The sequence below is a fragment of the Dipteris shenzhenensis genome, chromosome 7 (assembly GCF_047967505.1).
Source record: "Dipteris shenzhenensis isolate YYH24624 ecotype China chromosome 7, Dip_SZ_1.0, whole genome shotgun sequence".
Taxonomy (NCBI): domain Eukaryota; kingdom Viridiplantae; phylum Streptophyta; class Polypodiopsida; order Gleicheniales; family Dipteridaceae; genus Dipteris; species Dipteris shenzhenensis.
In genome coordinates, this window is record NC_141602.1 from 10,151,057 (window position 1) to 10,163,758 (window position 12,702).

Below are 12,702 nucleotides of genomic sequence, written 5' to 3' on the forward strand. Positions count from 1 at the left end.
AGGCCATGTTTACGTGGGATTTTATATTGACCCCTTTGATGGGGTGCGACATGATCCTCGGGATTCAGTGGTTCCATGAGCATGTTCAGACGCCTGATTGGCGCCAGGACACCTTCACGATTGTGGAAGGTTTACCTGAGCCCGTTGTGATACGCGGTGATCAGAGCATACCAAGGATTCCATTAATCTCACATATTCAAGCAGGTCGCGCCGCACGCAAGGGTGCCATGTGTGCACTTGTCTATGTCCAGTGCCAGATCACTGCAATTCAAGCCGCTCCTCCGATGGGGCAAACAATGGTGGATCTACTCCAAGAGTTCAAAGACATCATGCTCCGGGACGATCTGCCACCCCAGCTACCTCCCAACTGACCGGAAGACCGTCGCATCGATCTACTTCCAGACTCGACACCTCCAAGCAAGTTCCCTTATCGACTTTCAAAGTCTATGGAGAGGGAGTTAGAGCAGCAATTGTCTCAATTACTGCGCGCAGGGTTTATGAGACCTTCTTCTTCGCCTTTTGTTACACCCATTCTATTTGTGGCAAAGAAGGATAAGTTCGCACGACTATGTGTCGACTACAGAGCACTCAACAAGCTTACGATAAGCCTACCATCAAGTCCGGATTTTTTAAGCTGACATCCCGAAGACAGCTTTCCAAACTGAGCAAGCTCATTACGAGTTCGTCGTCATGCCCTTTAGTCTAAAGAATGCACCACCAACATTCAACAAGATGATGTCCCGGGTATTCGCAGAGTATATTGGGAAGTGCCTGTTCATCTTTCTCGATGATATCCTTATTTTTTCCGCAACAGCCGAGCAGCATATTAAGGATGTGCGATGTGCCCTACAGTTATTACGTGATAACCAACTATATCTCAACGCAAAGAAAAGTGAATTCGGATTGCTGGAAATTCAGTATTTGGGCTACATCATTAGTGCTCAAGGGATTCGATTGGACCCTGAGAAGATCCAAGCTATCACAAGTTGGGCTGTCCCCACGACGACCAAGGAGATCCGATCCTTTGTGGGTTTGTGTCAAGCATACAGCTCGCACATGGAGGGTTTCTCAACATACGCAACCCCTCTTACAAATTTACTCAAGGGGGTAAAAATACGCAGACAAAAAGTTTAAGTCACAGGCAAAGCTTTGCAGGCCTTCCACGACTTGCAATGGTTGGCCACGATAGCACCAGTTACGAAGATCGCCTCTTGGGATGATCCATTTCTCGTAATCACAGACGCTAGCAATGTCGCCATAGGGACAGTTTTACAGCAAGAAGATAGGCCCGTGGCATACTACAGCAGAAAGCTTAACGATGCTAAAAAGAACTATTCAGTGTATGATAGAGAGCTCCTCGGTGTCGTCCAGGCATTAAAACATTAGAAGCCTTTCCTGTACGAACGGACTTTCACGGTGAAGACAGATCACCAAGCCCTTAAGTGGCTTCAGACAATGCCTAGTACGCAATGGAGTGATGGGCAGCAGCGGTGGAGTCAGATATTCCAGCAGTTTGGGAGAATGATCAAGTATGTTCCCGGCAACAACAACCCCGTTCTAGACGCTCTCAGTCGGAAAGGTTCCATCCAGACCATTGAGCAGGCCACTGTGCTCAAAATCAAAGGAAATGATCTTGATAGCATGAAGGCACAATACGCGGAGTCAGCAGAGTTTGGCACGCAGTTCCAGGCGCTTGCTCCAGGCCATTACTCATTAGAGGACGGTTGGCTTTTCTATAAGAAAAGGTTATGTGTACTCAAAGACAAACAACATTTGCTTCTTCATGATGCCCATGACGCCCTTACCGGAGGTCAGAGAGGTATCAACGGGACTTTGGAGAAGTTGGAGCACTATTTCTATTGGCCAAAGATGCGGAAGGACGTATACAGCTATGTGCAGAATTGTCAAATATGCCAAAATGTCAAGGCTTCGCACAAGAAAGCGGCAGGCTTCCTTATGCCATTGCCAATACCCGACGGTCCTTTCCAGGACATAAGTATGGATTTCGTGGGACCACTTCCAACATCCGCAGGTACTCGTAATACTCAATGTCTTACTATTGTTTGTCGCTTTAGTAAAGATTGTACGCTCATTCCTTGCAAACAAATGGCCAGCGCTAAAGATGTAGCTCGTTTGTTTATCAAGTATTGGTATCCCATTGGAGGGTTGCCAAAGAACATAACATCCGACAGGGACTCCAAGTTTACTTCTAACATTTGACGAGCCTTGTTTGATAATTTTGGTACTAAGCTGCAGATGTCCAGCGCTTTCCATCCGCAATCGAACGGCGAGACGGAAAAGTATAATGGTATGGCATTTGATATTTTGAAATCATATTGTCATGATGCTCAGGGAAAGTGGGAGCAGTTTCTTCCGCTTGTGCAAGCCATTCTGAACGATACCTATTCTTCGAGTATTCGTCGCACACCTTATGAAGCAACATTTGGACGGCGATTTACCTCACTCCTCACCCGGATGATGTCTCCATCTCTTGAAGCCAACAAAACCATTGAATCCACGGCAGAGATTACGGAGTCCGTGAAAAGCCGCATCGCCAAAGCTCAAGCATCGTATACACGCCAAGCTAATAAATCTAGACAAGATCATAGATGTCCAGTATAAAGAGGGTCAATGGGTGTATTTACGCATTATCAAGCAATTGAAGCAGGTTGGCAAGCGATGCCCTAAGCTGTCCTTCAGGAGTTTCGGACCATTCCCTATTATTCAAAAGATCAACGATTTCTCAACGAAGTTACGCCTACCATACAGTTGGACTATGCACAACGTGTTCCATGTAGCTTGGTTGAAGCCATATTTTTGGACCGCCTCTTTCAGAGATTTCCGACGAGCAACAACCTGAAGTTCTTGATGAAGCCAAAGTTTTCCAACCAGAACAGATCCTTCTTCATAAATTCAAGCATGGGTCAAGACGCAAGATCTGAGAGTTTTACACCAAGTTCCGTGATCAAGGTACCCATGAAGCAGTGTGGTTGGACGAAGATTTTTTCCAGGAGTTTCCCCAGATATTGGCGGACTACTTGGAAGCAATGAACCTACCGCCAAGTAAAGGAGAGAATGTCACATGCACCCCTACACTTGGGTGCAAGGTGACACACTGGCTACATCGACAAGTGCATTATAGTTCCCAGATAGGAGATTTTGTCGTATGCTGTGACCCCTTTGTGAGCCCTTGCCCAAGGTAGTCAAGAAGCTACGTAGGTCAGTCTCTCAGCCTTAGGTCAACTCAGTAGTCAGTTCTTGTTCACTAGTATCCACTGGAGAACAGTAGGTTAAGTGTTTCCATCTTATAGTTTAGGTCTTAGCCTAGGTTAGGAGTCCCTTTAGGGTCCCCAAAGGCTGGACAAAGCAGGCAAGGCAGCCTGCAAAGGCTGCCCAAAAACTCCCCTGGCAAATGAGCCAGGGAGGGCTTTTTATAGGCTGGTTGTAGGCCAACCAGTCTGTAAAACAGACTGAGTCGGTCTGTTTACAGACTGGGTTGGCTCAGCCCAGCCCTATAAAAGGGCCCCTTGGCTGCCCTATTTTCTCATTCAGTTTGCTCCTGCCTTCAGTCCTCCTACAGCTCCACTTCAGCCTCCTCTGCAGACCCTGAGATCCTCAGATCTGGCCCTGCTCTAGCGTCAGTCCCTCGACCATCAATTCAGCCTGATCTGAAGGTGACCACACAGCACAACAGTCGGAGGTTTGGACCAGCAAACAGAGAGAGGTTTGGACACTGTTTCCTCAGCTTTCTCAGCTCTCTTTACAGTTTACAAAGCTCACTCTCAGCTCTATATTTCAGTCATCTCTCAATTCTCTCATAGGATCTATCACTTCTAGTTTTCACTCTCTCACTTACGCAGTAACCCTGCATTCTTGTAAACAGCACAAGCCTCTTCCTTGCCTTGCAGAAGCATCCTACAACGTCAATGTGGACAGCATCAAGGTCTCGGTATTGGTCAGCCTTGCCTCTCAGGTCTTTGGGTCTGCTATATGTGTGCACAGTGAGCTCTTCAAAAGCGTGTTCCATGCTCTCTTGAAGAGTGTTCTTTGTATTTCTCAGTTCTCCAAGTATAAAGCATATTCTCCCCTGATTGGAGGAGGGGGCCCTCAGTGGGTACAGGGACCCAATCGGTTGTCGACTCTACTCTCTCTCTACCCTCACCTCCTTTCTCTCTCTATGGTAAACAACGCTCATTCCTTTCTAAAGGTTTAAAAAAGGTCTTGCCGTGAATTACACGATCAGATAACCGTTGCATGCTACGCCTTTGCTTTAGCCCTCAGTGGCTTGTATGAGCTACCTTTTTGGCGTGAACTTTGTCTCAAAGGCCGCGGAGGCCTCTCGCATACGGTAATACATCTCTCTCTCTCTCTCTCTCTCTCTCTCTCTCTCTGACGTGCTTGAAATAATCTGATATAATCTTTCTGGCTGAGACATGGGAAATGGACATATGCAGACTCCCCCCAATTCATGGTTACAAAGTGCACTCTCTATGGCAATCAAATGTTGGTAAACGTGGGCAAGGAGGGGTGGCATGCTTATGCAAAGAGCACTTAGAAGACATGGTGAGTATATGCAAAGATGATCCACATAAAAGGTATATATGGATCAAGGTCAAAACGCAGTCAATGCCACTATTTATTGCAGGATGCTATATCCCACATCAAGACTCCCCATTTTATCAAAGGTTTGGTAAAGATGCATCAGATCCATACGGAGACCTATGCTTGGATGTGGCACATTTCAAACTTGAAGGACATGTGATGGTGCTGGGTGATATGAATGCGCGTATAGGGGACACACAATTTCAGCCCCTCACAGAGCATGAGTACAACAAAGAAGAGGAAATGCACATAGATCATAGTTGGTGCCGTCATTCACATGATAAGAAGGCCAATGCACATGGTGATGCATTAACTACCATGATCAATGGCCTCCGTTTGATCGTGATGAATGGGGCAGGTTTATACCCACAAACAGGGGTACCAACATGCTTCCCACCTAGTGGAGGATCTAGTGGATAAAGCCACTTTACAAAGGAGGGAACCGCAATCAACTTACCGATTATAGAACCATAATGGTGAGCTCCACAATGGCAAAACTGTTTAGCACAATAATTGAGTCAGAACTCAGCCTATGGGCAGAGTTGCATAAAAAAAGGGCCATTGGGGACAAGCAGGCTTTAGGAAAGCTCACAGCATTGTGGATCATCTGGTCACTATACGAGTTCTAATGGAGGAGAGTAGGCTACAAGGCAAAACCCTTTTTTGTTGCTTTATAGATTTTAAGAAAGCATTCGATATGGTGCCCAGAAACAGTTTATGGGAGAGAATGTTGCAGTTGGAAGTACTACACCAACTCAGGATAGCAGTTTTCAGGCTAAATGAGAAGGTAACATGCGAACTCAAGGGAAAAAATGGGCTATCAACAGCATTCTACAGCAATATGGGGGTGAAACAGGGATGCCCACTGTCTCAAATCTTGGCATATGCAGTATTAGCCAGCAAATTGAAAGAGTGCAAACTTTCAAATACCTAGGGGTGGATATACCAGCAAATAACAGGTGGAGTGATTGTGTTCAAAGAAGGATTGATGCAGGGTGGGGTAAGTACTATCAGCTTGAGAATGATTGCATGAATAGTGACACTATAAGATGGGGTATTAGACAAATCCTTTTTGATGCATATGTTGTACAGACAGTGTTATATGGGGTGGAAGTTTGGGGAGGAAGTATCTCAGCATCAAAATGGGATGATATTGAGAAGATGCAAAAATCATTCATCAGAAGGCACTTGGGAATCAAAATTACCACACCCTACTCAATCATGCTTCTAGAGACTGGCACCAAACCAATTGAAATAAGGGCATTGGAAAGAGTTTTCAAATACATCAAGAAGGTCAAGGCCATGGACATACACAGACTACCAAGAAAGGCATGGGAAGCAAGTAGAAGACTTCAAAAAACAAATAAGAGTAAGATACTATCCTCAGGATGGTGGCTAGATATTCATGGCTGGTTCCAAAGGTGGAAAGTTGCCTCATATTTAGATAGCCCCTCAGACAAAATGGATGAGGAGGCACTGCAAAAAGCGCTCCTTGAAGCATTGCATCATAAATGGCAATCAGCTAAGAAAAGAGCTAAGTTTGAATACTATTGCCAACATATTAGTCCCAGCTATTGGAGCACATATGCTCAAGCAAAGGACAATGTTCAAAGATACATAAGCATGCCCATACCTATTAATGTTAGGCGTAATATTGCAAGTATGCGTACCCGTTCTCATATGCTAGAGGTGGAGAGAGGAGCCTGGGGAGATACTTCAAGAGATCGATGAATTTGCCAAATGTGTGATTTGCAAGACGTGGAGACAGAAGCACATGTTTCATTGACATGCCCACAGTATGCCCACATAAGGAAAGATTTTCAGAATGTCGTAGAGAGGCACTCAAATCTTGTGAGCCTACTCACGATGTACATCCTCCTATCTTGGGCACATATATTGGTAGGATTCTTAAGCTCAGAGAACAATGCACGATGTCGTAGGCTATAAAGCAGTGATACTATGTTACTTTATCGCCCCTTCCTCTTTGGAGGACAGAGACTTCCTTTTTTGTATCTTCTCTGATCAGATGAGGTCCCATGGGTCGTTTTTCGGCCCCCAGAGGACGATAATACAACATTCTATTCTATTATATTCTATTCTCTCTCTCTCTCTCTCTCTCTCTCTCTCTCTCTCTCTACAAATGACAGTCGGAGATGAGCCACCCCCCACCATTTTAGATGGACAAGCAGTCCCTTTTATTCCTGTTCAAGGAAACATTTTAGCAGCCCCGCTCATGTCAGTGCAAGGAGCTACAATAGACAATTTTCCTAATGAATCTGGAATTTGGGTGTTTCTAACAGCTCTGCAAAGCACATTGGATCGCCAACAGCAAGAGATACATGCACTCTCTTTGAAGTGCCAACACTTACAGTACAGAAATAAAGATTTGGAGCAAAAGGTGGCCATACAAGAGAGCTCCATAAACAGTTTGGAGGAAAAAAATATCAGTCAAGAGGAAAAATTATGTGAGCTGGAACAGACTTTGGAAAAGATGAAAGAAAATACGGCACCACAGCCTCAAATAGAATGCAAGCCACAGACAAACACTTCAGTGACATGGGCAAATATAGTAAATGGACATGCCTCGCCAGATGCACATCTAGACAAGGGGGAAAAATCAGAAGGTAAGATAGATGTTGATGAGTATAGAGAGAGAGAAAAAAGATCACAGAACATTGTCATACGAGGTCTAGTAGAAAAAGAAAAGGAAACACCCCTCTCACTTGCAAAGGATGTAGGGGACTTTTTTGTGGAGCACTTTGCCATGCAAGAAGTTGTGGTCTTTGGGGCACACACAGTAGGGAGAAAGAGAGATGAAAATTCGAGTCAGCGAGCAATTGTTTGCACCATGCTTGACCCACGCAAGAGAGAAATCATTTTGGACAGCAGCAAGATTTACTTAAAGGGAACATCTTTCTACGTGACAGAAGACCGCACCCCCAAGCAGCAAGAAGAAAGGAGACGTATGTATGAGGCCCGAATAAAAAAAAAAGAGCAAGGAGCTGAACAGGCCCTCTAGGAACACGCGGCCTATGGAACCCAAAAGAAGTTGAAGATCATGTTTTGGAATTGTAGAGGTTTCCCTTGGCATAAAGGGGCTGGATTGAATGAAGTTATGCATGATGCAGACATTATTTTTCTCGCAGAGACTTGGGAAAGGGACATATGCAGAATTCCTAAAATTAATGGATACGTGGTGCACTCCATCTGGCAAAAGCAAGTTGGCCTACGAGGGCAAGGAGGGGTAGCATGCATATACAAGGAGCATATACAAGACATGATTTCCATAGCCAAAGATGACATCCACAAACGCTTCATATGGATCATGGTAAAAGGAATGCACTCACCACTTTACATTGCAGGGTGCTACATTCCTCATAGAGAATCTCCCTTCTACCAAAGACATGAGGTTGACCCAACCCAGCCACTTGGAGACCTGTGCTTGGATATAGCTATGTTCAACAAAAAAGGAAATGTTTTGCTCATTGGTGATTTCAATGCACGGATAGGAGATCTACAGTTTCACTATCCCACTCAGCAAGAATACATCAAGGAACATGAGATAGACATTGACCCCATTTGGTGTAGATGCTCGAAGGATAAGGAAGTGAATGCACATGGTAGGGCATTGGAGCAATTGATGAATGGAATGCACATGTTGGTGGTGAATGGCACAGCCCTTTTCCCAAAATCAAATACCCCTACTTGTTTCCCTGCCAGTGGAGGGGCTAGTGTGATCGACTATGCATTGATTGGTTTGGAAGCTTGCCATCTCATTCACAATTTCTCACTTGGCTCAAAGTCCCCTGATTCAGATCACACACCACTATATGTGGAGCTTGATATATTACTTGCCAAGGCAACTTTAGAAGAGCGCAAAACAGTTGAATGCAACTATCATATAAATGAGGCAAAGAAGGTGGAGTACGCTGAAACTCTAGAGACGTGTCTGCTGGGAAAACAGAAAACTGGGTGGACAGAATTGAAAAATGCTATTCTCACTACAGCCAAGTCAGTTTTGGGGTACAAAAAGAGCAATAAAGAATGCAAGAAAGGGCTACCATACAATGTTTGGTTTGATGCTGAGTGCAAGGCAGCTAGGAATGCACTAAAGGGAATCCCAATGGGGGATGAGAAAAGAACAGCTGAGAAACAGCTCCATGCACTTACACGTAAAAAAAGACGTGCACATATTGTGAACAAGGAATGGACTGATGCAATTGATTTTATCAAGCATCCTAGAAGAGCATGGAAAGGAATTAAACAAAGGTCAAATGACATTATGGGAGATTTTACAGAAACACAGATGCTGGAATATGCTCAACAGCTACACACATCCCAAGGCTCGGCCCATGGTGAGCATACCTCTCAGCAGTAATACTCAGGGTCTTTTCTCATTGAAAGATGTACAAGATGGCCTCAAGAAAATGGTAAATGGAAAGGCAGCAGACACTCTACACCTAGTGGCTGAACTCATTAAGTGGACCAATGAGCACACGCAAAGGCACATAGCAATGGCACTAAATCAGGCTTTGATGCATGGTTTCCCAACAGAATGGCAAGAGAATTGGATCAAACCAATCTACAAAGGGGGTGACCGCAATCAATTAACAAATTACAGAACAATTATGGTATGTTCCACTCTAGCCAAACTATATAGCACAATAGTAGAGGCAAAATTGAGTGCTTGGGCAGAGAAAGAAAATAAAAGAGCAATGGGACAAGCTGGTTTCAGACCAAAACACTGTGTACAGTGGATCACCTAGTCACTCTTCGAGTTTTGATGGAGGAAAGCCGCCTCAAGGGGAAGCCACTCTTCTGTTGTTTCATTGACTTTAAGAAGGCATTTGATACAGTGCCTAGGGATGTGCTATGGGAGAGAATGGAATGCATAGGGGTGCCCGAGGAAATAAGGTTTGCTGTCTTTAGACTTTATGAGAAAGTAAAATGTCAACTAAAATGTAAGGATGGGATGTCACAAGAGTTCTATAGTAATATGGGGGTAAAACAAGGATGTCCGCTCTCACCCACTTTGTTCGGCCTATGCATTGATAGACTTGAGGAGTTGGTGAATGAAGAAGCATGTAAAGATGAGTTATACAGCCCTCATCTAGCAGGTCTCGTGATTTGGTTGCTTCTTTACGCAGATGATGTGGTTGTTTTCACTGATAGTGAAAGTAAGATGCAAAAAATGATGGATATCTTCAGCATATTTTGTGCAGAGAGTGGGATGGCTATTAATGTCAACAAAACTAAACTCATGATAGTCAAGACTATACAGCCAAGCAGCCCCCTCCAAATCTTATATAAAGGACAACCCATTGAGACAGTGCACTCATTCAAATACTTGGGTATTGAAATCCCCGCCAATAATAGATGGAACAGCTGTGTGCAACGGAGACTTGATGCAGGATGGGCAAAATACTTCCAATTTGAAAATGAGTGCAACAATAGCAATACGAGAAGGTGGCAAGTACGAAATATGATCTTTGGGGCATATGTGATACAGACAGTACTCTACGGAGTAGAGGTATGGGGTGGGAGTATATCTCCATCAACGTGGAATGAGATAGAGAAAATGCAAAAGTCTTTCATTAGGAGGCACCTGGGCATCAAGGCTACTACACCATACTCTTTGTTACTCCTAGAGACAGGATGTATACCCATAGAGCTACATGCTCTGAAGAGAGTACTCAGATACATCACAAAGGTCAAGGGCATGGATAATGAAAGGCTACCAAAGAGAGCATGGAAAGAAAGTCAGAAGCTTCAAAAGACAAACAAGGGCAAGATTTTGACATCCGGATGGGCACAGGACCTAAAAAAATGGTTCAAGAAGTGGGAAGTAGAAGAGTATTTAAACTACTCTTCAGAGGAGATTGATGAAGAGGCTTTTCATTATGACCTGCTGAATGCACTACACAGGAAATGGCAAACAGCAGAAAACAAAGATAAATTTGAGTACTATCGCACATATATCAACCCCGAATATTGGTCAATTTATACAGGAAGGGAGACAACAACGCAGAAGTACATATGTACACCTATAGCAGTGGGCTTTAGCCTCACTTCGCACCCGATCACACCAGCTGCAAATAGAAACAGGGGGATGGAAAAAGATGCCAAGGGAGAGTAGAATATGCCAACTATGTGATCAAGGTATGGTTGAAACAGAAGAACACATGGTAATGATATGCCCTCACTATGCACACATTAGGGAAGAGTTCAATCACCTCCTTGAGGGACATAACAAACTGGCTGATTTGCTGCATAAAGGGTCACCTTCAGCTTTAGGAACATTTGTGTATAAGCTCTTCAAGCATAGGAATCCACCTGAATCCTAGAAGGTGGTTTCTCTTTCCACCCTCCCATCTTCGGGAGGAGCTTTCATGTACTTGTGATATTGTATTGCTCAGGTCCCATAGGCCGGTTTTGGTCTTCAGAGGACGATAATATATTCTTCTTCTTCTTCTTCTTCTCTCTCTCTCTCTCTCATAGCAGGAGGCAGAGTCGATGGACAGGATTTCCAGTATTATTTTGGTTCTCAGACTCCGTGACACCTGGACTTGTATCTTTGCATTGGCATATTGTACTCATCCCCCCATTTTGCACCCAGGGGCGGTTTCCTTCCATCTAGTTTACTTTGTTTTTAGGCTCAGATTTGACATTATGTACTTTCACTTGCATTGTATTGCGTAGCACTTAGATGATATTCGACGATGCCTCTTCTTTGTGGCACGTTGATTTTGTGCTATCTTGTATGCAGAGTTCTTGATGTCCCATGGGCCCATTTTGGCCTTTAGTGGACAATAATACACTTTCTTTCTTTCTTTCTTTCTCGATTTCTATGCATTCGAGTTACTCCCGAGACATAGTGGAGTGGAGGACGAGGAGATAGCTGACATGAGAGTAGAGTGGGTCAACAGAAAGAGACTACGGGGAACGGCTCAGCCTAAGACCCAGAGACCTCGCACGATGCAGAGAGTGACCAAAGCACGCATGATGGAGGTTCAACCGATCTCAGCCCTCCTCAAAGGGGACCGTCGAGCCGAGGCACCACTCTTGATATGGCCCATCGGATACATAGATCATGGAGACCACGCACACCACCACAACGAGAGATGACTTCATAGAGACAGATACGAGACATCTTCACATTCCACGAGAGCGCCATCATGGCACTTGGATATGTGTATTTTGAGCACCAGTCTCGAGTGTTTGAGTTTTGAATTATTAGCATAGCAGTCATCAAGGGCCTTGTGCCGTTTGCCTCAGCCGATAGGGCTTGTATGAGTCACTCTTTGGTTGTACTTTGTCTCATAGGCCCGCGAGGCCTCCCGAAGATGTTCATGGCAGAGCCATTGCTATGAGACCACAATGGACCACATATACTGATAGTTGTCAATGTCCCATTATGGGTTCTATCCTGCCACAACAGCCTCACAATCGCCAACCCTCTCTTAGGCTTGACTTCTTAACCAACCCTCCCCAAATGTTCATAACAGTGCCACAAGTCCTCACACTCTCCGTGAGCTCTAAGAGTTCTTCTCTTTATGTATCAATATCATTATGATCATGGATTTTTCCTTGTGGTTGATGCCCATTCAAAGGCTCCACCCCTCAACTCATTGTATCATGTCTTTTTTAGTCTCATAGACCCTTTGATTTTCCAAATACTTTTAATACTCTCTCTCTCTCTCTCTCTCTCTCTCTCTCTCTCATCACACCACCTTCCCATTTGAATACTAAACACATAAGATTAAGGTGCTCCACTTTCATCTACTTTCCAAACATAGCTCTTAATCGTCTTGGATTTGAACCTTGGGTCCCCGTGTTCTATAAATATACAATTGAGATGGAAACTCAGAACTTTAAAAAGGGCACCACGTTACAACATGCTAAAATGACCATGTCAGCAATTTCAAGTTACCAATGTTGAGAAATGAGGGTTAACTTCATTTTTAGCAATCATCTGCATTTGTTTTCTATTGCTTGCTCGATTAAACGAGCTTTGGAACCAAGCTTACCACTGCCAAGAGCACACGCCTTGGTAATAGTAACGCATCACCCAACAAAGGCCCTCGGTGTACTTGATTGCCT

General features: G+C 44.3%; 1 protein-coding gene across 1 annotated transcript in view; it reads right to left on the reverse strand.

Moving 5' to 3' along the window:
- The window catches only part of LOC147899930 (5'-3' exoribonuclease 3-like), a 115,805-nt gene that overhangs the window by 35,036 nt on the left and 68,067 nt on the right, over nucleotides 1-12,702 (reverse strand). Inside the window, exon 14 of the mRNA XM_087376974.1 lies at nucleotides 12,630-12,700. Coding sequence (XP_087233100.1) covers nucleotides 12,630-12,700 — 71 coding nt within the window. The remainder of the gene's footprint in view (nucleotides 1-12,629; nucleotides 12,701-12,702) is intronic.